At 46.6% G+C, this 25,673-nt stretch overlaps 1 protein-coding gene across 3 annotated transcripts; it reads left to right on the top strand.

Moving 5' to 3' along the window:
* Positions 1–1,830: 1,830 nt before the first annotated feature.
* On the top strand, positions 1,831–25,360 carry LOC103108313 (mRNA-decapping enzyme 1B). 3 transcript variants are annotated; one of them, XM_060191497.1, is made up of 6 exons: positions 1,831–2,357; positions 6,147–6,282; positions 15,387–15,632; positions 18,262–19,050; positions 22,128–22,370; positions 25,142–25,360. In XM_060191497.1, exons 1-6 carry the CDS (start codon positions 2,350–2,352, stop codon positions 25,220–25,222), a joined length of 1,503 nt encoding a protein of 500 aa, XP_060047480.1. In that variant the 5' UTR covers positions 1,831–2,349; the 3' UTR covers positions 25,223–25,360. The 3 variants fall into 3 exon arrangements, with proteins under 3 accessions (XP_060047480.1, XP_060047482.1, XP_060047481.1); XM_060191498.1 differs by having other exon boundaries at positions 1,842–2,357; positions 22,131–22,370; XM_060191499.1 differs by lacking the exon at positions 15,387–15,632.
* The last annotated feature ends 313 nt before the right edge of the window (positions 25,361–25,673 follow it).

A 25,673-nucleotide genomic window follows, 5' to 3' on the forward strand; every position in this document is an offset into this window, starting at 1 on the left:
CGTCAGATGCTGCAAGTATGTGACACCCCCCATAACACCCACACTGGTTTTGATCTTAAGTTCTACCGAGGGGATCCAAGGGTTGATTGTTCCTCTGCCTGCAGGCCTTGTGTTTCTTAGGACATTTCTTTGCTCTGGTCATATTGGACATTTCAGGTCTCCAAGGAAAAGACAGTTTTGTTTGTTTTGTTTTCTGTTTCTTTCTTTGTTGCATTATTTATTTTTATGTTTTATTCTTCACAAAGCTATTGCCTTACCAGGCGTGACTTCACCACTCCTGGCTGCTTTTCCACCCAGAAACAGAGGAGAAGAGAGCACAGAGCACCTGCTGGACTGCCCAGGATGCTGTCACTCTGGGTAGTGCTGGAGCTTGAGCCCAGTACCTCCAGTGGCAAGGCATGCACTCCACCCAGCTAGCCATTCCTTCAACTGCTGCAAAGGGGGTTTTCACCGTGACCAGAAAGTAGATTCTTCTAGTTTTGTACCCAAGACTAAAGCCATCACCATACATGGAAATATCCAGATGGATGAATTGTTGGAATGTCAGTGATGCAGCCCACTTAAAAATACTTTTTTTTAATTTACATTATTACTGTTTATTGGATAGAGACAGAAATTGAGAAGGGAGGGGAGATAGGGAGGGAGAGAGACAGACACCTGCAGCCCTGCTTCACCACCCATGAAGCTTTCCCTCTGCAGGTGAGGAGCCGGGGGCTTGAACCTGGGTCCTTGTGTACTGTAATGTGTGTGCCACCACCTGATCCCTGATCCAGTCCACTTTTACTTATATGAACAGGAGACCTGATGATCTTATTGTGTGAGGGTGGGGCAGGCAGTCATTCTGGGGAGCTAGTGTTGGGGTCTGGAAGTAACCTGAAGGGCAAGCAGACTTGAACCCAGGTCCTGGGCGGGTGCGTTAGTGTGTGTGCGCTCCCCAGCGAACCATCACCCAGCTTCGTATATACTTCTAAGAGAATAAAATGCTCTCCTTCAGGAAAAACATGGACATTGGTTTTTTCTCCTACCTTTTGCCCCTTTCCCACATAGGTAGGTAAGATAAAGACCTTGGTATTATTACTAAATTTACTAAAACCTTCAAACCTCATTGCTACCTTTCATCAAGTCAGTAATTTGAGAGTTCCTTTTCAAGACACTTACTTAAAATAACCCTAAAAAGACATTTCCTGTGCTCTTTGAGTGGAACTTTTCCTGACAAGCAGGAATTCTATACTGAGGCATTGATTGGCCTGGTGAGTTGGAAAAGCAAGTTTTAGGTAAAATATCCTGGCTGTTTTAGTTCCCAGCCAGTATTTATATAATTAAATTATATGATTTAGTTGAAAGTTCTAAATAAAACGTTTTCCCTTCTAAAAACGTTTTCTGTTGGTTTCCAGTGAATATTTGAAAAATACATAACATTGCTAACATCTTATTCAGAATGATTTGCCCGATCTATAGTTAAGTGTTAGTAAAGATATTTTAGAACTTTGGTCTTTGCTCCAAAAATGATGTAGTTAGGCAAATATCAAAAGTGTTTGCTTTATTGGGATTGTGAAACGAATCATCAACAAATGCACTGGACCACATTTCTCCTCCTCCTCCTTGTCCTTCTTTAAATTTTTTAAAAAAATATTTATTTATTTTCTCTTTTGTTGCCTTCTTTAAATTCTTAATCTGAATGGTTAAGTCATAGTCATATCTAATCTTTCAGCATGTGTGAATTTCCTCCACGAACAGTTTGAAGTCAGAAATATTTAACTTTTCTCCTGAACTCTCCCATAGCTTGCAATTTATCACAATGTCCGACTTTTCAGTTAATAAATCCTTGGCAAAATGCAAAGGGGAGAGAGAATTCTAGGCTTACCTCGTGCATTTGTTTTTCTGGCTGTTTGGAAATCAAGATGAAATCTGTGTGAAGTATGTAGTGGGTCATGGAGACAGTAACAGTGCAAAGCCAAAGGTGTTTCTGTGGAGATTCTGATAGTATTTTTAGCCTATATTCATTCTTTGCAGGTGCTAAATAGGTTTTTATGACAAATAACCATTTTGGGGGGTATTATTTGGTATTATTTGATGTGTATTACTTCTAGGCTTTTCTGTGGGTTTAGGATCCTGATGCTGGATCGTCAAGCCTTGAGTCCAGTGATTGTATCACTTGTTTAATAAGCTTACATTTCCCTCAGGGTAGGAAGTGAAGTCCTTTTTATTGAGTAGTTTTGAAGGTGCTCATGTTTTGTTTGATATGTGTTTTTTTTTTGCTTGTTTGATGTTTTTTTTTTTTTTTTTGCAGTGTCTATTTATGGAATTTGGTTTTATGATAAGAAGGAATGTCAAAGAATTGCAGAGCTTATGAAAAAGTAAGTGCTGAAAGACGGAGTACATGCAGGGCCCAGGACTGATACGTGAGCTTGGCAGACTATCTCCCACAGTCCTCCTTACCCTGGACACTGCTATTACTCAGCCAGTGGGAGACAGACAGATCACAGTGTTACACATTCGCTCCAGCTCAGCATCATCACATAGGATGAGTGACCTGTCTCTTTCTGCATGTGTAAGATACCTGTGATGGGAATTGTCCCGGGTGATAGTATTTCTTAATATTTTCCTGAATTGCAAGTAAGCATTTTTATTCATTGAAAAGTTATGTGTGTTTGTGTGTGTGTGTGAGAAAGAACATTGAGTCATCAACTCAAAGAGTGCTTCAAATTCTCTTACAACTTTAGTATAAAATAAAATTTTTAAAATTATCTTTATTGGATAGAGACAGCCAGAAATCAAGGGGGAAGGGGGAGATGGAGAAGAGAGACAGAGACACCTGCAGCCCTGCTTCATCACTCTCGAAGCTTTCCCCCCTGCAGGTGGGGACCAGGGGCTCGAACCTGGGTCCTCGTGCATTGTAATGTGTGCATTCAATCAGGTGTGCCCCTAGAACCTGACAGTTTTATCTTGCCCCAAATACCTTTTAACAGCATACCCTTAGTTGTATGAGCTCAGAATTTCCTCCTGTGTCTCAAAGTGATGTGACTATTTAGGCAAACCTTTTCAGTTTGCACTAACACCAGTTGAGTGGTCTGTGGGCAGTCTCTCATTCCTTCTTGTTTTCCCAGAGCTGGGTCCTCGCCCACGTACTCCTAAGGCAAAGCTTTTCATCGTTTTTCAGAGAGGGGGAGAGAATAGAGACACCACAGTGCTGAGCTGAGCTGTTCTCTGTAGCCTAGCCCCTCTCAAATGGTGTGGCTTCAGACCTGGATCTCAGGCAGACCAGGCACATTCTGTCCCTGCTGAGTCAGCTCTCTTGTTCTCCCTCTTTTTCTCTTCTGTCTCCCTTCTCTTTTTCCTTTTCTTTAAAAAACATTGTGTTTGTGTATGAGAGGAGAGAGAACCAGAGCATCACTCTGGCACATGGGATGCTCGGGGTTGAACTCAAAACTACATGCTTGAGAGGCCAGTGCTTCAGCCACTGAGCCCCACCTGGACCGTCTCTTTTTCTTTGAGTTGTGTGCTGCTTGATGAATCTTCACATTCTGCATGCTGAGAGAATTGACTTTGCCATCAAACTGTCACATTTATGCCTTTTCTGATTGACTTGGAGAGGGACCTGTCTGCTCTGTGATTGGCCAACTCTCTGCTGAGGTCCTTCATGAACCCTGGATTGCTCAGTGTTGGGGGCAGCTGTCTCCCCAAAGTCTGGGGGGTGGTGTCCAGACGCCACACTGAGATTCCTCCAGTGCCGTGTCTTAGCTCAGGACCACACTGACCTGAGCACGGGACAAGGGCCACTTCCTACACTGAGCTAACAAGGCAGGGCCTTCTGTGAGATGAGCCTTTTCCAACTCAATCTTGGGACAGTTAATCAGTGATGGGGCTTTCCCCCTCCCCTCTATCCAACTGAAACATGGCTTTTTTGTTTTGTTTTGTTTTGTTGTTGTTGTTTGTTTTTTATTACAATTGTAGCTCAGGCTGCACGTGGTGATAATGCTCAAATTGTTTATTTATGACTGCAACAGTTAGGTCTTAGGAAATCCATCTTGCTATAAATAGTGCAGTGGATAATAATAGCAGGATTTCATATAGATTTTTTAAAAATTACCCATATTCCAGCCAAGAGGTCTTGTTAAAATTGTAAGCATCCTGCAGTAATTCCTTAACAGCTGGAGCTGAAATGTGACTCTTGGCGGGTAGTCAGATTTGGTCTGTTCAGGGTCTGAGCCCTTTCTCAGTATTAACTCTCTGTCAGTTACCAGATTTTTTGAAACCATCAATGCCATGATGAACCATCAGATTTTTAAAACCCATAAACACTTATGATTATAAGCATTATAAAAATGTTTGAACTGAAATTACAAAGAAAAATGAACCACAAGTAAAAAGAAAAACTTTTTTTTTTACCTCTAGGGTTATCACTGGAGCTCAGTGCCAGCACTGTGAATCCACTGGACAGGACAGAGAGAAATTGAGAGAGGAACAGGAGATAGGGAGAGAGAAAGAGAGACACCTGCAGACCTGCTTCACCACTTGTGAAGTGTCCCAGCTGCAGATAGGGAGTGGGGGCTCAAACCTGGAACCTTGCGTGGATCCTTGTGCTTAGTACTATGTGAGCTTAACCGGGTGCACCACCAGCCCCTGAAAAATGTATTTTTCTTCTTCATCTTTTTTTTTTTTTTTTTAATTTAATTGAGCCTTAAGGGTTCGATGGGCCTTCTCGATAGTGCCTTGTCCTTAAGACAGGAGTGGCGAAAAATGTATTTTTCTATGACACCTCAGAGCAGGAGATTGAAGCAGTTTGGTTTCCCTCCTATCAATATCTTGTTCTCAGTGCGGTGAAAGATACTTCCTATTGCTAGGCTGTGTTCTATTTTGCTTTGCATTGTCTTCTAGAATGGGATCTTCCTTATGCTGCTTAGCTGTCAGGGAACTGCGGGACCTAAGTTGTTAGAATCCATTTTGTTTGGATTACAAGGCTCTTTGGAAGGAAGGGAGAATGTTGGCTTGATATTTGCGGGTTCTAGATTGGGTTACCTCAAGGTTAATGAGTCCTTTCAAATGCTCTAAAGTAGGGCTTGACAAGCTTTTGTCTAGAAAGAGGCTGAGATAGTGAATAGTTGAGACCGTGTAAGGAAGGCCCCAGGGTCTCTCCAGCTGCTTCTGGTCTCCGCTGTAGCCATCCTGAATAACGTACAGACACACAGGCATGGCCATCCCTGTCTGCTGCTTTCCAGAAGCAGGTGGGGGCTGGGTTGGAAGGGCAGGTTTTAGTTTGCCCACCTGAACCCTAAAGCCATGAATGTCGCCAGTGTCATTCTGACCTCAACTCTGATTGGCTTTCAATGAAACATTTCCCCCATTTTTGCTGCCAGGGTTATTGCTGGGGCTTGGTGCTTGCATAACTATTTCTTTCTTTCTTTCTTTCTTTCTTTCTTTCTTTCTTTCTTTCTTTCTTTCTTTCTTTTTTTTATTTAAAGATTTTATTTACCTATTAATGAGAAAGATAGGAGGAGAGAAAGAGAGAGAACCAGACATCATTCTGGTACATGTGCTGCTGGGGATTGAACTCAGGACCTCATGCTTTGGAGTCCAATGCTTTATTCACTGTACCACCTCCTGGACCACCATAACTGTTTCCTTCCTTCCTTCCATCCTCCCTCTCTCCTCTCCCCTCCTTTCCCCTTCCTTTTCCCTCTCTCCTTCCCTCCCTCCCTCCCTCCCTTCCTTCCCTTTTCTTTTTTCTGAATAAAGGGTGAAAGAGGGAAAAAGAGACAGAAAGGAGAGATAGCTGGAGTACTTCTCTGCCACCCAAGATGCTTCCCCTCCCCCCTGCAGGTGGGAACTGGGGGCTTGAACCTGGGTCTTTACAGGTGGTAACGTGTATATCCTACCGGATGAGTTACCACCCAGCCCCCTTCTTTTAATTCCTGAGCAGGCCATTTATGTATGTATGTATGTATGTATGTATGTATGTATGTATGTATGTATTTAGTTACTCTTCAAGCTTTACCAGGAGAGAGATTCAGAGCACCGAGCAGTCTTATTCCTGGGAAGAGTGTAATAGGGTAGCACTACTTACTGGATGAGAACCAGCTGGTTTAAAAGCCGTGGGTGTTGAAATGGTTTTTCTCGTATGGATTGTTCCCCCTCTGTTTTTCCAGCCTGACTCAGTATGAACAGTTGAAAGCCCACCAGGGAGCTGAAGCAGGAGTCTGCCCCATGACCCTCACTTCAGGAGAGGGCAAGGAAGTAGATATCTTACGAATGCTCACCAAGGCCAAAGATGAATACACCAAGGTGAGTTCTTACAATGCATACTTGAATTTCAGAGCCAGACTCATGACGGCAGAAGACTTAGTGCCGTCTCCTTCTATTAGCCAGACTCAGATGACAAATACGATCTATATTTGCTCCTCACAGACTAGAGAAGGCTGTTTTCAAGTGGCATTTTAAAGGTAGCCCAAGCAATGAGCAGCCTTCAAAGACACAAATAGTATCCAGTCCAAGGGTTTCCTAGAAATCCCCATTTACAGTTTCACAAGTTAATAGACACATGAAATCAGCAGAGCAAGTGCCCCCCCGCCCCTGTGAAGAAAGCAGACTTCTAAGCCTGACTTGAACTCATATGAACATCTCTCTTCTGTCCCTGGGTAAGAAGGCAGAGCTTAACATTGTCATGTCTCCTTAAGCTAATCTGGACAGTTTTGCACTGATTCCCAGACAAGCACAGGTTGGCTTCTTTTCTGATCTTATGGAGCCAGGCCAGTCAGTTATGAGGTTCCCTCATGTGCAAGACAGAAAAGCAGGACCAGCTGGGGAGCCCTGGTTAAAAAAAGGTCACTTTTTTTTTCTTGGGCACCAGGTGGGGGCACAATGGGTTAAGCACACATTGCATGAAGCAAGGATCCTGGTTTGAGCCCTCGGCTCCCGCCCTGCAGGGGGTGGTCTCTTCAGGAGTGGTGAAGCAGGTCTGCAGGTGTCTGTCTTTCTCTTTCTCTGTCTTCTCCTCCTCTCTCTAGTTCTCGCTGTCCTATTGAACAGTAGTGACAGCAGTAACAACAGTAATACTAACAACAAATAATAACAACAGCAATGATGAACAACAAGGGCAACCAAAGGGAAAAAATAGCCTCCAAGAGCAGTGGATTCATAACGCAGGCAGCGAGCCCCAGCAATAACCCTGGAGGTAAAAAACAAAACAAAACAAAACAAAACAACCACAGTTGGTGATGGAGAGGAAAGCAAACTATCCAGGTGTTGGTACAATGTCAGGGCCTAAACACTTCAAGTAGGACTGAGTTGGCAGCCCTGGTGAACAGTCAGGTAGGGCAGAGATAAGAGTTCAGGCAAACTCCCAGAGTTTAAGACATTTAGGGAATTAAGGAAATTATAAGAAAAGTTTGATCAAAGACTGAAGGGCTTTTTGAATCAAAGATGTTGGAACAACACGATGGTGTTTGGAGAAATGCAAGATTGACTGTGTACCTCACACCACCTACCAGGACACATCCCCAGGTACTCTTGGGAGTCACCAGTAGAACGTGAGATCTCCAAAGTTCCAGAAGGTATTTGCATAGATTCATCTGTGACCTTGGAAAGGGAAATATTCTTAACTGTCTGTCAGTCCAGAACCAGTCAGTTCAGCTGCATACAATTAAAAGTAAATGTTTCATGTGTTCTGTAAAAACACAGTGCAGAAAGCCGTGATTATTTGAAAAGAAGTATTTGCACCTACATACAGGAAGAGGGTTCGTTACCCTGCTTAAGAAATTTCTTTTATAAAGTGAGAAGTACGTTAATACTCTCCAGAAACATGGGCAAAGCAGAAAACCCAGAAAACACTAGGTAGGAAAACTAGGTCAAATAAACACGCCAAGTGGATTACAGAGCATACTTAGAAATGAAATTAGAGTTACTGCCAAGCCCCTGTTTGAGCTGAACACCTTTAGCTGGCTTTATTTAAAGAATGATGTGAACTCAGCAATCAAAAGACACAGAGGGGCTGGGTAGATAAAAAATAGGATCCACCGGTCTGTTGCATCCGGGAAACTCACATCTGACATCAAGGCAGCGCAGGTTCAGAGTGAAAGTCTGGAACAGGGTGTTCCAAGCCAGAAATAAAGAAAAAAGGGCAGGAGCTGCAATTCTTATAAATAGAATAAAATAAAATAAAATAAAATAGACTTGCAGTCACAGAGGTACTGAGAACCTGAGGTGGACACTGTGTAATGATCAAAAGATCAAGCCAACAAGAAGATAGAACCAGCATGCAGAGAGACGCAGCAAATCTGGGTACTCCTGATTATCCAAAACCTGCTCTCCCGGACTTCAGGGACTGTATCAACTCTGCTTTGTTTATTAGCGAGAGGACAAGAGAGAAACAGTACAGCACTCCAGCACATGACCTTGCAGGCATCAAACCTGGGGCCTCACACTGAGAGCCCAGTACTTTGTCCACTGTGCCATTCTCCAGGCCCCAATAGTAGAGTTGTGAGGGATCACTTACAGCAGGAGATGGATGATTCTCAGGACAAGAAGGCAACAAAGAAATAGTGGCCTTCACTGAAACAGTAGGTAAAGTGGGGTCATACACACAGACACACATACACACATGGAGTCATACACACGTGTGCAGGCATACACGTGGAATCATACACACACATGGAATCATAGACACATACACATGTAGAACAGTACACATGTGTGGACTTGTACATATATATGTGCATGTGAACATGTACACATGTGGAATTATACACACACGTGTGGAGCTGTACACATGCACATATGTGTTTTGTCATTCCCAAATAAACAAGTGCACATCTCTTCAAGCACACATGGGATATTCTCTAGATCTGATCATGTGCAGGGACACAGAAACTGTTCTTAATAAATATGTGAAACTTGAAATTCCAGGTTCCGTCTCTACTGATCACGATACTGTGAGACTAAATAGCAACCACAAACAGAAAATGAGGGACCGGGGTGGTGGTGCACCTGGTTGAGCGCACATAGTACAAAGCAAGAACCCACCCAAGGATCTGGGTTTGAGTCCCCGGCTCCCCACCTGCCGGGGGGGGGGGGGCTTCACAAGTGGTGAAGCAGGTCTGCAGGTGTCTTTCTCTCTCTCTCTCTCTCTCTCTCTCTCTCTCTCTCTCTCTCTCTCCCTCTCTCTCTCTCTCTCTCTCCCTCTCTCCCTCTCTCTATCTCCCCCTCTCTTGATTTCTCTCTGACTTTCCTGTAAGATGGAAAAAAATGGCCTCCAAAGCAGTGGATTTGTAGTGCTGGCACCAAGCCCCAGTGATAACCCTTGGAAGCAAAAGAAGTAAAAAGAAAAGAAATCAACCCTAGTGTCTGTCACCTAAGTAGGGGGTTAGAATGTCTTGCAGAAAACTGAGAAGTTTTACACATGTACCAAGAACTGTAGTTCCAGAGTATTTACTGTAAACCATTAATCCCCCAATGAAAAAATAAAAATATATATCATAATTAAAACAGGTGACATTACAACAGATACTGTAGAAATATAAAGACTCATGCTGGGAAGACGGCATAATGGTTATGTAGAAACACTTGAATGCCTGAGGCATCAGAGGGCTCTAGCACTACCATAGGCCAGAGCTGTGCAGTGCTCTGGAAAAAAAAAAAAAAGACTCATACACAGCTTTCCAACATAGGAGAAAATAGACTTAACAGGCCAGTTTCAGGTGCAGAAATTGAATCAGTAATTAAGTCTCTTCAAAGACAAAAGCCTGAGTCCAGATGCACTAATGAATTCTACAAACATGTCAAAGAGTAACTACCACTTGCACTGGTCACATTGTTCAAAAACAAACCAATAATAAAGGGATTGCTCTTAGACACATTCTAAGAGGCCAGTATCATCACAGAAAGGAAAGGACAGGACAGTACAAAGAAAGGAAACCACGTCAGAAATTGAGAGGGAAGGAGGTGATAGAGAGGGAGAGAGACAGAGAGACACCTGCAACCCTGCTTCACCACTTGTGAAGTTTCTCCCCTGCAGGTGGGAACCGGGGGCTCGAACTCGGGTTCTTGTGCACCATAACGGGTGTGCTCAACCAGGTGCACCACCACCCAGCCCCTTCATGGAAATTTTCTTTCTCCTTCTTCTTAAGTTTCAGATAGTGACAGAGAGACAGCAGGAAGGAGAGACACCCCAGCACTGCATCTATAGATACCCCTTCATAGCTGCACTTTGTGTGTGTGTGTGTGTGTATGTGTAGCTGTATTTAGTTTATTAATAGTGCTTTATAAGATTATAAACTCCAGAGTGTACTTTCACACAATACCCAGAGCTGCACATTGCACAGTAGCCAAAATACAGAAGCCCCGAATATGCTGCAGAACATGCACATGTCCATCTAGGGTGACCGTGCACAGAAGCTACAGAATGTGGGCCCAGAGGGCACTGCTCACCCTCAGAGGAGATAACGCTGTGTTGCTTAGAGAGTCCTTGTAACTGGAGGTAGTTCTATGAAGTGGAATCGGAGATAAAGAAGAGAAAGACAGCTAGCAGGTGGTCTCCCTCCTGTGTAGAAAAGATAACTAAAACGAACTTTGAGATGCTAATAGCCAAATGCTGTGAAAACTATGTTTTCAAAGGGAAATGGGGGGGTGCACAGGAAGGAGAGATGGGGTTCTCTCCTACGGGCTGGGGGGCACAGTAACCTTGATGGTGAGGGCTGCGCGCGCACACACACACACACACACACACACACACACACACACACACACACTTGTGAAAGTATACTTCTAAAATCTCATAGAAGTGTAAGTCAGTATTAAATCAGTATTTTTTGAAAAATCAAAAAGGAAGTTGTAGGCATCCAACATAATTTTTGTTAGTAGTAATAGCAAGTGATTATTCAGTTCTCATGGAGTAGAATAAATGACAAATAGTTATGTTATCAGGACACAAGCTGCAATAAGAGAAAACTTGAAACTAAAGTTATTTTTCCTCCTTTATAATCAGTGACTTAGCAGAGCAGTTTCACTCAGTTCTAACTTTTCAGGGCTATACTTTCTTACCCATATATGGTAAGTGTACTTTACCAGTTGTCAAGGAGATTTTTTTTTTTTTAATTTCAAGTATGTTAGAGAAAGAGAGGAGAGAGGGTGGGGGAGAGAGACAGAGAAGGAGAGACTCCTGCAGCCCCACTTCCCGTCTCCTGAACCTTCTGCCCTCCAGATGGGCCTGGGGTCTCCAGTGTGAGTACTCGTGCATGGTGACTTGCACTGTACTAGCTGTGCCACTGCCTGGCCCCACATGTCACCACTTTTAAGTGAGCTTGTCAGAATTCATATTTGCCTTTTAGATAGGCTGCTTTTAACCTCCTTCTCTTGGAAAGAAGTAGCTGACAGTCTAGTAGCAATAGGCCCCTTCCTTCCTTCCTTCCTTCCTTCCTTCCTTCCTTCCTTCCTTCCTCCCTCCCTCCCTCCCTCCCTCCCTCCCTTCTCTCTCTCTCTCTCTCTTTCTTTCTTTCTTTCTTTCTTTCTTTCTTTCTTTCTTTCTCTCTTTCTCCCTTTCTCTTTCTTTCTTTCTGAGCAAGACAGATAATAGCACTGACATTTCCTTCAGTGCCATGATGGCTGGGCTCAAACCAGAATCACATACATAGGCACAGCAGTGCATAGATAGGCCCAGTGATTGGTAATTGTCTTAAGTGCCATTTCCTCCAGGTGGGGAGTGGAGGCTCCAGCCCGGGTCCTTGCGCTTGGTGACAGATGAGTTTAACTAAGTGCGACGCCTCCCGGGCCCCTATTTTGCGGTTTAAGGCAAGAATCGATAGCTCTCTTTATTCCCTTTGTGCCTGAAGGAAGAAGTATACAAGGGGTCACTTGTGAACAGCCAGCTGATTATCCACTTGTCTTTATGTATCTTCTGTGCTCTCATGGGAATGTTCCTTTGTTGATTGATTGATTGGATAGAGACAGCCAGATATCAAGAGAGAGGGGGCTGGTAGGGGGAGAGACAGAGACACCTGCCACACTGCTTCACCACTTGCAAAGCTTTTCCCCTTGCCGGTGGGAACCGGGGGCTCAAACCCTTGCACATTGTAACATGTACACTCAACCAGCTGTGCCACCCCCACCCCTCCATTAAAGTTGTATTTCTTTTTTTTAAAACAATTTTTTATTACCTTTATTTATTAGATAGACACAGCCAGAAATTGAGAGGGAAGGAGGTGATAGAGAGGAAGAGAGACAGAGAGACACTTGCAGCCCTGCTTCACCACTTGTGAAGTTTCTCCGCTGCAGGTGGGAACCGGGGGCTCAAACCCGGGTTCTTGTGCACCATAATGTGTGTGCTCAACCAAGTGCACCACCACCCAGCCCCTTCATGGGAATTTTCTTTCCCCTTCTTCTTAAGTTTCAGATAGAGACAGAGAGACAGCAAGAAGGAGAGACACCCCAGCACTGCATCACTCACGGGTCCCCCTGGTTCATGCGTGCATTCAGAGCAAAGCTGAAGTTGATCTCTGTCCACGTGTGGCTTGTATAAGGGGCTCAGGGCCAGGTGCTGAGCTCGTCTTCACACAGGGTGGAGTGTGGCTGCCATGAGGGAGCCGTCTCCTGCCCCGTCCCCTCACTCCCCATGTAGCAGCAGAGGTTAAAAGGCTTCCGGTGTCTTGAGGCTTCTGTGGCCTCGCTTGTGTTACTGTGGTGCATCTGTCTTCCAGCTCTGTGGAAGCCTTCACTCCCTTCTGCTGGCTTGTCGGGTCCCTTCAGGCACGGCAACAGTTCTGCCAGTTTCATTGTGACTTGTATTTGGGGTAAACTTATTTTAAAATGGAGGAGGGGAGATGTGTTTATTCTTGTGTTGTTTATACAGGTCTTGGAAAAATGTTTCATTTGGTTCAGGGAGTCAGACCATTAGTCACACCCTCATCTACCAATCCACCAAGGAGAGTGAAAAAAATTCCTTATAGAGGACTTTCTTATATAGACAGTAATTCAACTCCAATTGGTCTGAGGAGAATTTCATGGAGTTAGGAGACAAGCTTCTCATTTCAAGTACTGAATCATGTTCATCTGTGAATCTACCCAGCCATGCGATCACTAACAGTGGGATTTGTAACAAAACCAACACGGCTGTGTTGACATTTCCCTTGTGAAGACACCCAAGTATAGGGGCCGGGCGGTGGTGCACCTGGTTAAGCACACAGGTCACTGTGCATAAGGATGCAAGTTCAAGCCCCCAGACCCAGCGGCAGGGGGAAAGCTTCTTTTTATCATCTTATGCTTACTACTAGTGCCATATACCCGAATTGTTGGCAGACTGCTGTGAAGAAAAATGTCAGTCTTTTGTATAGTCAAGTTTATAAACCGGAGGTAAATATGGCACTGATAGGTGCGAGACCCTACGCCTTTGAATTAGGGGCCCATCCCAGTGACTGAGCCACATTGGGAAGCCTGTGCTCCCAGCACACATGTGTGCTCACAGTTTAGCCCCTGGAAGAGACAGTGTGAACTGTTTCCTGGGCTGTGACCTTTGCTATAGAGAGGCGATGGTGTGAGGGTGGAGTTTAGTTTTTCAAATAATGGCCCTAGACTGTCTTTGGAAGAGGGGAGCCTTCCTTCCTTCCTTCCTTCCTTCCTTCCTTCCTTCCTTCCTTCCTTCCTTCCTTCCTTCCTTCCTTCCTTCCTTTCTTTTCTAGCTTTATTTATTGGATAGAGACAGCCAGAAATTGAGAGGAAGGAGGAGATAGAGAGGGAGAGAGACAGAGACGCCTGCAGCCCTGCTTCACCACTCGAGAAGCTTTTCCCCTGCGGATGGGGACCAGGGGCTTGAACCCGGGTCCTTGTGTAAAAAAATCTTTATGAAATCAGAAAAGATGGTGTCAGCTTCTCATGCCAGTGGGTTGAGTCAGTTTTCTTTCTGGTTTGTAGGGCAAACAGTGGGCTGCGCTGAGGAAGCAGCTCTCCAGGTCCATGTCAGGGGTCGGTGTGTGTGTGTGGGGTTATCATCATCGTCTACGCTACTGTTCAAAGAATCCTTTTTTTAAAAAAAATATTTATTTATTCCCTTTTGTTGTCCTTGTTGTTTTATTGTTGTAGTTCTTATTGTTGTTACTGATGTCATTGTTGGATAGGACAGAGAGAAATGGAGAGAGGAGGAGAAGAGAAAGATAGACACCTGCAGACCTGCTTCACTACCTGTGAAGCAACTCCCCTACAGGTGGGGCGCCGGGGGCTTGAACTGGAATCCTTCTGCCAGTCCTTGCACCATGTGCACTTAACCCACTGTGCCACCGCCCAGCTCCCATCTTTTCTTTTCTTTTTTTGTTTTCTTTTTTTCTTTCTTTCTCTTTCGCCACCGCCCAGCTCCCATCTTTTTTTTGTTTTCTTTTTTTCTTTCTTTCTTTCTTTTTCTCTCTCTTTCTTTCTAAGATATTACTTATTTATTCATGAGAAATGACAGGAGAGAAAAAGAACTAGACATCATTCTGGTACATGTGCTGCCGGGAACTGAACTCAGGACCTCTTGCTTGAGAGTCCAAAGCCTTGTCCACTGCGCCACCTCCTGAACCACCAAAGTATCCTTTCTGTGAGCTTTTCACAGCAGCATTTGATGCTGTTTCAGTGATGGGGTAGGCTTGTGTTCCCACTCAGGACCTTATTCTTGTGAACCTGTTGCTTTGTCCACGGCACCCCAGTCTTGTTCTCCCTTTCCTTTCCCCTTTCCCTTTGCTTCACTGCTCCAGGCTAGCTTTTTCAGGGGTGTATATGAGAGACAAGAGAGGGAAAATACGCCACAGCACTGTGCTTCCTCAAGTGTGGTGGGGGCTGGGTCCAGCCTGGGTTGTGTGCATGGCTGACCAGGTAACTGCAGGTGAGCTCTTTTGCCAGTCTCTGACACTCTCACACATTCTCCCCCCCCTCCATATATGTGTGTGTATGTATGTATATATTTTGCCTCCAGGGTTATTGCTAAGCCTCAGTGCTGCGGGCACTACGTATCCACTATTCCTGGTGGCCATTTTTCCATTTTATTGGACAGGACAGAGAGAAATGGAGAGAGGAGGGGGAGACAGAGAGGGAGAGAGTAAGACAGAGAACTGCAGCCCTACTTCAGCGCCTGTGAAGTGCCCCCCTGCAGGTGGGGGCTCAGTGCCTGTACCAGAATCCGCTGATCCCAGGGCTATCTTTCTTCATGTTTGTCACTGTTGTCCTTTCCTCAGTTGGCTGGGAGCAGTGGGTTCATTGTGCAGGCACTGATAACCCTGGCGGCAAATAAATAAATATGAAAATCAAAAAATTAAAAGAAACCCAGTCAGTTCCTAATTAGATAAAAATAGAAAGGACAAGCAAGTCTGTTCTTTTAAAATAAAAAGATTCTTTTACACCAAAATGAAATTCTTTTTACTTTTCATTTTCAGTGTAAGACCTGCTCTGAGCCAAAACAGATGACCAGTTTGTCTGCTATCCACGACAACCCCAATCTCATCAAGCCCATCCCAGTGAAGCCCAGGGACAGCCAGCAGGTGCACGACCCTCAAGTTCACCAGCTCCTACCGGTGCAGGGCCCTCAGCTCCCTATGGCCATGGCTATCTTGGACTCTTACAAAACTTCCCCCCAGAGCAGAGCCAAGGGAGGGCGTGGTGCTGTTCAGGAATGTGTCAAGGTAAAACCATGACAGATTTCAGATTAGAGGAATAGCTGATCTCTCTAGAAAGGAATCAATATCTAGTTTGTTTAGTTTTTGTTTTTCTGTAGTATCTAATACATGCTGAGCTATGTTCTAGGGCCCCTCTTTAGGGGATAATGTAATTAAGAACAGACCGAGGAAGCAGTGAGTGAACTACTCACATTGTCAGGAGTGGCAGATCACGGCCTGTCAGGTCCAGTTCAAGTTGCTGTGTGGCGATGGGGCTCCCCTCCTGGCTGGCCCCTGCTGTCATAGAGGGAGCTTCTGCATTCTCCTGCTGTCTCTGGCTTACTCTTTCTGTCTGAAAAAGTTGGCTGAGAACTGTCAAGCCCCAGTGACAAGAGAAGGAAGGAGGGAGAGAGGGAGGACAGATTCCTGTTGTAAGGATTGGTGTGGCTTTTCCCATTAGATGTGATGTGTCATATTTACAACCTAAATACATAGCACTATTTCGAGTTTTTTTTTTTTTTGGTAGATGTCCACACATTTTCCAGAAAGGAACAGCAGTAACAGCATTCATGATCTACTGACCCCATTATTGATTGTAAATAGTGTTGTTGCTGTTTTCATTTCTTGTGGTTATTTCTCATTGAAGGTATTTTTCCTCTCTTTTTCTTTTTTTGCCTCCAGGGTTATCACTATAGCTCAGTACCAGCACTATGAATCCACTGCTCTTGACGGCCATTTTTTCCATGTTATTGGACAGGACAGAGAGAAATTGAGAGAGGAGGGGGAGACAGAGAGAGAGAGAAAGAAAGACCCCTGCAGACCTGCTTCATCACTTGTGAAGTGACTCCCCTGCAGGTGGGGAGCTGGGGGTTCCAACCCAGATCCTTGTGCTTAGTACTATGTGTACTTAACTGGGTGCACCACTGCCTAGCCCTCTAAACCGTGTTTTTATTTGAAATTAGTTTTGGAAATGAACATGAACCAAAGGTGGAGATGACTGGATAACAGAGACCTTGTGTTGAACATATTTTAAAACTAAGCCTTCTGTTTATGTTTTAATTTTTTTCTTATTGTTTACTTTTCATGATTTTTTATTTTTAACAAATGGATATATTGACTGAAAAACTCCTGTTTTCATGTCCAGGCAACACTGTTTTCCCATATAGCAAATGGCAGAAAGGGTAGAGATACTACAAGTGGGAAGAAAGAGCCCAAAAGGTCAATTTTACATAGATGTTTTTTAATTTTTTAAAAATCTTATTATCTTTATTTATTTATTGGATAGGAATAGCCAGCATCAGAGAGAGGAGGGGAGATAGAGAGGAAGAGAGACAGAGAGACAATGATAATAGTAATAACCTTGCAGTGATAACCCCGGAGGCAAAAAAAGAAAAAGAGAGCAAAAATACCTTCGATGAGAAATCACCACTCGTGAAGCATTCCCCCTGCAGGTGGGGACCAGGAGCTCGAACCTGGGTCCTTGTGCGCTGTAATATAAGCTCAACCAGGTGTGCCACCATCCGGCCCCCATAGCTGCTTATTTTTAAAGTGTGGGCCTAGAGTTAAAGGATCAAGTTAGACTGAATAGTTGCTATTTCTTCCTTGCCAGCTTCTAATTTCTCTAGTTCCCTGAAAGCCCACTAGGGCCATTCTGATATGCCCTCACAGCCTGGCTCTTCTCTTCTGCTCAGCAAGTGCTTGTGATTTTCTTGTTGGCGAGATCAGTTGCTGGTTGTCTGTTTTACTTGTTGGTGCATAGGGGTTTCAGTTTGTAAGCTCAAACACCAAATGGATCACAAGTCTGCTTCATCTTCAGCAGATGCTGGGAGAGAACAGTTTTCTTGGAGACAGCAGCGGAGGGTGCTGGGGAACATGGTGCCACCACCTAGAGCCCACTGGGGTTGGGCGCCGCTTTGCCTTATGCACCACCCAGCCTCCATCCTGGTCTGCACCGCCTTGGGGGAGGCTTCAGTGCCTTGGTCTCTTTTCACTCCTCCTCCTGTTTCTCCTCCTCCTCTTCTCTCTCTCTCTCTCTCTCTCTGTTAATTAAAATTAAAAAAAAACCTATTTATTGGATAGAGAGAGCCAGAAATTGAAAGGGAAGGGGGGTGATAGGGAGAGAGACCGAGAGACATCTGCAGCCCTGCTTTACCTTGTGAAGCTTTCCCCCTGCAGGTGGGTACTTCAGGGCTCAAACTCTGGTCTTTGTGCATTGTAACCTGTGGTCTCAACCAGGTGCACTACTGCCCGGCTCCATTCTCTCCTCTTTCTCTCTGTCTTGTTCTTTTTCCATCTGAAAAAGTTCACTTGGAGTGGTAAAGTGGCAATGACCACTTTATATATATAGCCCTAGCAATAACCCTGGAGGCAAAAAAAAAAAAGTTTCTTATTATTGTGCTTTTACACACACACACAAACTTAAAGTTTGGAGATGAACTACTACATATGACAGAAGAGGAGATAAGATACATACATATATATTTTGTAAAAGTTTTTGCAATTTTTTTTTTTTTTTGCAAATTATCTAATTGATCCTTGGTCAATAAAGTATTGGGTAGCTAAGATATAGTGCACGTGCACACACACGCACACACACATGCACACACACACCCTAAACTGAATCTGTCCCACTTTCAGACATCTTTGTTTTTTCCAGACCTTTGACCCTGAGCACCAACACTTGGCCTTGACAGCTCTCTTTGGGAGGCAGGACAGAGCCCGGTGTCAGCAGATGGTGGAACAGCCGCAGGTCGTGCCCCAGCACCGGCACTGGCACCAGAAGCTTTCCAGCAGGCCAGGGGTTGTCCGGTCCCTGTCCTACGAGGAGCCTGGGATACACTCTCCCCCAACAGAGAAGCCGCTGTGCCCAGCCATTCAAAAACTCCTGGTCGGCAGTGCAGACCTCCAGCTGCAGCCCGGGCTGCCCGAGAGCCAGCCGAGTGGGCCGGGCAGCGCGCATCCTGCTGGAGCAGCTCACTCCGGACCTGCCCAGCCAGGCTGTTCCCGTGGCCATGGAACGGCCTGTCAAGCTCGGACTGTCCCCAGAACTCGGAACCTGTTAGAGAGGCTTCCCGGTGTTCCGGGGCCCGCCAGCCCATGCGGCCTGGGTGCTGTAGGTCTGGCTGGCTCCACTGCCCCCAGTGCTGGCACAGCACTCCAGGCAGCTCAGCCCCAGCGGATTCTTAACAAGGACGGCCTCCCTCCGCCCACAGAGGGACACCAACTTCCTGGGAGAGAACAGTGCCCGCTCTCTGCCTCTGGCGCTCAGAGCTGCAGCTCTGGAATGGTCTCCCCACAGGAGCTGCTGACCAAGCTGCAGAGAGTTCAGCAACAGCAGCATGCAGCACCCCGCCCGGCGCTGGCCGCCAGGTTCCCCGCGCTGCCCCAGGATGCAAGGGCGACGACCAAGATGCCTGGAACTGGGAGCCAGATGCCCCTCTTCCAGGTAAGCTGTCCAGGAAGGCAGTGAGGTGTAGGCTCAGCTTCTGTCTCGTGTGTGTGTGTGTGTGTGTGTGTGTGTGTGTGTGTGTGTGTGTCAGAGCCACATTCCTGTTTTATCTGTCACTGTGACTTTCTGCCTAGAATTCAAATCTTTACTTAGGAATCTGGGGGTGTCCCTATGTTTAGAGACACCTTGTTTAGAGGGTTCAGGCTTTGCAGTGACAGTCAGTCACAGGGTAGAAGATGCATGCCCCCTCCCTCCCTCCCTACCACCACCACCACAGCAACAGATGGACAGACAGACAGATATAATAATAATCATTGACTGTGGAAATTTATGGTCCGCTTTGAACTAAGTCACTCAGGATGCTGGAACATCTGGCCTCCTCTGGCTGCGTCTCGAGTCCACAGGATAGCCACTGCGTGCCACTGTGCAGCAGAGACAACATCGGAGCCCTGCCACAGGTGGCCAGACATGGAGCACAGCCTCCCCGCCCCTGATGAGCCGCTCAGGCAGTGGGAAAAGCACAGCATGCACTCTTGGGAGTGCCTCAGTGCTGCAGCTCCTGGAGCTTGTGTAGTCCGAGAGAGTGCATCGTCTACACATTCACACTCACACACACTAGTCCAAGAGAGTGCATGTCTACACACACACACTCTCACACACACACTGTAGTCTAAGAGAGTGCACTGTCTACACACTCACACATGCACACTAGTCCAAGAGAGTGCACCGTCTACACACACACACACACACACACACACACACACACACACACTCACTCAGAGATGGAATCATCTTGACTCGGAGAGCCTCTACCCTTCACAGGAGGTAGGGCTCTGTATTCATCAGTCCACTTGTACTGGAAAGGGAACTATAGGCTGTTTCATTGCCTTGGGTGGCATTTGGGGGTCTGACTGATTTTCTTTCCTTTTTTTATCTGGATGGGCACAGGATGCACTGGGTCCAAGAAGTAGGCAGTTCTCCTCACTTACTGCACGGCTTGCATGGCTGCTGTGTGTGGCAAGCCCCTTGTGACAGTTTCTCAACAGTGTGGCTGGCTGGCTTCCTTCATCCCTTCCTACCTTCCTACCTTCTTACCTTTCTTTCTCCCTTCCTTCCTTCCTTCCTCTCTCTCTCTCTCTCTCTCTCTCTCTCTCTCTGGCTGGTGAAACAGTTGAATTGGTACAGCTTCAGAGAACTGCTGTCTTGAGATTCCTGGTCAGAATCTGCTTAGACCTGTGTGGGGGTCACTTTCAGTCTGCGGTTCCCTGTGAAACTCCATCACACTTGAACTATGTAAGATAATTCTTTTTAAAGGTTCACATGGAAAAAATCATGAGCATGGGGGCCAGGGGATGGTGCACCTGGTTGAGCGCACATGTTATAGTGCACAAGGACCCAGGTGGTGAAGCAGGGTTGCAGGTGTCTCTCTGTTTCTCCCTCCTCTCTCAAAATCTGACTGTCTCTGTCCAATAAATACAGTTAAATACAAAATCATAAGCATGTAGTTTAACTTTGTGACACCCTGAGCTCCACTGTTCTGGTTTATCATTTATTCTGATCTCGCATATGTGTTCAAGCACCGCAGAGGCAGTGCCACTGCCTCTGTCCACTGGTCTTCGCAGCTGCCGGGCCCCGTGCTGGCTGGGCACTGGGAGAACCAGACGTGCCCTTTTTAAAAAATTTTTTTTATTATCTTTATTTGTTTATTGGATACAGTCAGAAATCAAGAGGGAAGGGGGTGATAGGGAGGAAGACAGAGATACCTGAAACACTGCTTAACAACTCGCAAAGCTTTCCTCCTGCAGGTGGGGCCCAGAGCTCGGACCTGGGTCCTTGCTCACGTGACAGGTGCGCCTCCCCGCTGGCTCCCAGAAGTGCTCTCTTGACAGCCCTTCTGTGGGCAGCAGGTCTTTGATTGCTAGTCCTCAGTGTGTGCGCAGTTGCACAGCCCACACTGAGCTGGTCCTGACGGCACTGGAGCCTCCTCTGGGAGCACCCTCCCAGCATACTCTGGAAATAGCACACGGGGATAGTTTCCAGAAACAGAAACAGCCTCCCTGCCCGCCTGCTTCTCTCCCTCCCTCCGGGCTGGCTGTGCCCAGAGCCATACCAGTGGAGGGCTGATCAGCAGCCAGCTTGAGCTTCTAGCTTGCTGGCTCATAGCCCCGTCCTCCTCCCCCTCCTGTGTTCTCTGGGCCATTAGGAGGCTGGTTACCCACAGCTGAACTTTCCCTCGTCACCGAAATTGGAATAAATGAGAAGTGGCTATAGGAGCCACTTTGATAGGCCTCAAAATGTCTCTTTCTTTCTCCATATATAATTTTTAAAAATCTATTTATTTGAATGAGACAGAGATTGAGTGGGAAAGGAGAGATAGGGAGAGAGACAGAAACACCTGCAGTCCTGCTTCACTTATGAAGCTTTCCTCTTATTTATTTATTATTGTTTATAGAGAAATCAGAAGGGAAGGAGGAAATAGAGAGGAAGAGAGAGAGGGTCAGGTGGTGGTGCACCTGATTGAGTACACGTTACGATGTGCTGGTTTCAAGCCCTGGTCTCCACCTGCAGTGGGAAAGTTTTGCAAGTGGTAATGCAGGGCTGCAGGTGTCTCTCCCTCTATCTCTCCCTCCTCTCTCAATTTCTGGCTCTCTATCCAATAAATAAAAATATTAAAAAAAAATTTAAAAGAGAGGGAGAGAGACAGAGACCCATACAGCCCTACTTTACCACTCACGAAGCTTTCCCCCTGCAGGTGGGGACCAGGGGCTTGAACCCAGGGCCTTGCACATTGTAATGTGTGCTAAACCAGGTGTGCCACTGGCTGGTCCTCGAACCAGGGTCCTTCTTCTTTTTTTATTTATTTTTTTTTAACCAGAGCACTGCTCAGCTCTGCCTTTTGGCTTATGTGGGGGTTTAACCTGGGCATGAGAGTCTCCTTGCATCACCATGATGCTGTCTCCCCCCACCCACCCGCCTGCGCCCACTCTGGTGAGCAGGAGGCTCTGTGGGGTGCCTGCCGGGTCAGGTTCAGGAACCCTCCCCACTCTGCCCTCTCACACTGTGTTTGCCACAAGCAGGTCATCTCGCCTCAGCACGTCCTGGCTCCAGCGGCTCCTTCTCTGCTCATGACACCCCTGGTATTCGCACGGCCCACCATCATCCCACCCCAGGAGAGGGACGGTGGGCTTCTGCCCCCAGGGAACCTTGAGCCGGCAGCCGCTGGCCTCGTCCTGCCACTGCAGAAGCCCAAGGCCCCCCTGGCTGGCAGCCCGCTCAGCAAGATGCAGCTACAGGAAGCATTGCTGCACCTCATCCGGGTAAGGGCTCAGCTCCAGGAAGGCTCTTGATGCTTGGGGGCACCTGGGCCGAGCTCCCCTCTGGGAAGCAGAGGTGAGAGCAGCAGGGTCAGCGGCCTGCAGGCAGACTGGGGGGCCAGGAGGAGACAGGTCAGGGTTAGGGTTAGCTCTGAGGGTGGAGCTCACGGTCCTGGCACTGCAATGGCACCAGGGTGGAGCCACTCCCCAAAACAACAGACAGCTGAGGACCAGCCACTGGACTTTTTAAAAAATATTTTATTTATCTTATTTTGATTTGGGGGGAGAGAGATAGGGAGAGGGCACAGAGACAGAGGAAGAGGAGAGAGGAGAGAGACGGGAAGAGAGGAAGGAAGAAGGAGGGGGAGAGGAAAGAGAGACAGGGAAAGAGGTGGGGAGAGACAGGGAGAGGGGAAGAGAGAAGGAGAGAGAAAGGGGGAGTGGAGAGAGGAGGAGAAACAGATTCAGAGCCCTGCTCAGCTCTGGCTGATGGTGGTGCAAGGGATTGAACCTGAGGCCTTGGAGCTCGGGCTCGGTCTTCTGCAGAACCATCGTGCCATCTCCCCAGCCCACTCAGACACCGTCTGAAATAACCTGATGTCCTCCCAGTTCTGGAGCCAAGGTGATGGAGGCGACAGACTGGCCCTAGCACACTCCCTCTCCACTGGGTGCCAGCCTTACTGATGACAGGGACGGCACCCACAAGGCCGAGTCAGGAGGACATGTGGCACCAGCTCCGTCTGACAAAGCTCCTCTGAAATAAAGCCACAGGTCCTGCACCATCGAGGTGCTTTGACCCAGCTCGGCGTCAGCCTTCCCATTCATCTATTTCAGGACCCGCTTGCTAGGTTTTCAGAGCAGCTCTGTGCAGTTCGGCCTCAGATGACTTGCAGAGAGCCGGCTCCCCCTCTCCGTCTTTCCTGCAGCTCCTCAATGAAGAAGTTCCAAAGGTGGCTTAGTCCCTTAGGGAGAGTGGGAGAAGACAGGGAGGGCCAGGAGCAGCCAGCCTGGGAGAGGAGGGGAGCAGCAGCCAGGCTCTGCTTCTCACTGCTATGCAGAGCATCGAGCCAGGTCCATCCAGATGTTAGCATTCTTGTCTACCTTCTAAAGCTGTTTATGGAACACCAGTCATCCTGGTTAGGACATCCTTCTAATATCTCCTTTTCTCTGTGCATTAAAGAAACGATCCCAAATCTGAATGATTTGCAATTCTTTTTATTTTCAGGCAGAGATAGAGTCATGGAGCCACAGCTCCGAGACTTCGTCCAGTTCGTTGGGGGCCGAGCTCGAACCTGGGTCGCACACATGCAAAGCAGCATGTGATTGAAATGAGCTGTCTCACCGGCCCTGTTTCTTTTTCTTTTCTTGACTTGCCCCACTTCAAGCATCTTGTTCCAGCTTCCACTGTGAAGCCAACAGTCCAAGAGTCTGGGACAGTCCCTATGTTAGGACCTTTTTTAAAAAGGTTTTATTTATTTATTTATTTATTTATTATTGGATAGAGACAGAAATTGGGGGGGGAGTAGAGAGGGAGAAAGATAGACACCTGCAGCCCTGCTTCATCACTTGTTAAGTTTTCCCTCTGTGGGTGGGGACCAGGGGCTTGAACCCAGGTCCTTGTGCACTGTAATGTGTATGCCCAACCAGGTGCAGCACCTCCTGTCCCCATGCCATTAGTTAAAACTTTATGAATGAGCTTGACTGTTTGCTGCCAGGTACTGTGCACACCTTACCCCTGCGGGTGATGCAGATTGCACTGTCTCGGCAACTCAGGCACCTGCTTCTCCCTTGGCTGGCTGGTGGGCACCCCTCGCACAGGAACCTTGTGGCCTGTGGAGGACAGACAGGAATAACACTGCTGCCTGGCTGACTCTGTGGGTGTTCTCGGGCCAAGAGAGGAGTGGCTGTGGAACGCACTGCAGCTTGACAAGATTTGGGTGGAGCTGGGGGAGAAGCTCCAGGATTAACAGAGAGAACCACTGAGTGAAGCCTCTCCATTCTGAGCTGGGCACAAAGACTGGCAGCTTCAGTGCCTACTTGCCAAGGCTCAAAACTTGACATAGTAGCTAGGAGACTTAGACCAGCTTCAGTGAGAAGTCGGCGAACTCTATTAAAAGTGGGATTGTCATTATGTGTCGAGCAGCACACACCCTATTGTAGGGGGCTTGGAGGCTTTTGAACAATTGCTGTCAAGGTAACCAGACTTTGGGATCACTGGCACGGACACTTCCTCCCAATCCAGCCCTCTATTAGGGACCTGTAGCTTTTTTTTTTTTTTAACCAGGCAATTTTTTTTTATTAGTGACTTAATATCAGTTTACAAAATGACAACTTAACGGGCACAACTCTGCACCATTCCCACCACCAGAGTTCTGTGTCCCCAATCTCTCCATTGGAAGCAATAGCAGTTCTAAGCTTCCAGATATAGGTTGACTATTATCTCTACAATTATTGGTCTGTATTTATATAGATTTGCCCCCCCACCCGCCTTTTTTTTTTTCCTTTCCCTATGGAGCCTATAGCTTTTCATGGAGGAGACACAAGCTTGTCTCCTGTGAGCCTGGTTCCCACTGGTGCACTGAGCACAGGAACCAACTCCAGGAACTGAAGGGCACTGAAGACATGGCTCTGCTCCCAGCCCCTCTCACAGTCACACGTGGTGGCAGGATGGACAGGGAGAGGTGGGAGCCTTCAGATCAGAACACTGGCCCAGCCAGGACAGGAAGCCCCTGAGCCTGCAGTCACGTCTCACCCCATTTGCTTTTGTCTTCCAGAATGATGACAGCTTTTTGAATAGGATCTACGAAGCTTATCTCTTCAGTATGACGCAGGCAGCCCCCAAGAAGACCTTGTGAAAGCCAAGGTCAGAGCTTGGCCCTCCGGGAGTCTTTCATGTCACGTGCAACTACCCTGAATGTTCCTACATATATATATATATATATTTTTTTTTTTTAATAGAAAAAAATGTGTGTAATAAACCATTTCAGACTTTTTTTTTGGTTGAGTGTTTTTTTTAATCAGCTTTTTTGACGACACTTCATGCTAAGATACAAGTAGAAAGTGCTTTGCTTGTTAAAAGTAAGGCTTAATGTGCTTCTCCTTTGTCTGCGGGGCCATTTCTAGAAGGGTTAACTTCTCCAAATCCAAACACAGACTATTCTTTTTTAAAAATTTTTATTAGTGATTTAATAATGATGAACTATACTGTGTGATAACAGGGGTACAGTTCCCACCACCAGAGTTCCCTGTCCCAGCCCTTCCTTTGGAAGCTTCCCTATTCTTTATCACTCTGGGAGTATGGACCAA

This window comes from Erinaceus europaeus, chromosome 5 (assembly GCF_950295315.1).
Source record: "Erinaceus europaeus chromosome 5, mEriEur2.1, whole genome shotgun sequence".
Classification (NCBI taxonomy): domain Eukaryota; kingdom Metazoa; phylum Chordata; class Mammalia; order Eulipotyphla; family Erinaceidae; genus Erinaceus; species Erinaceus europaeus.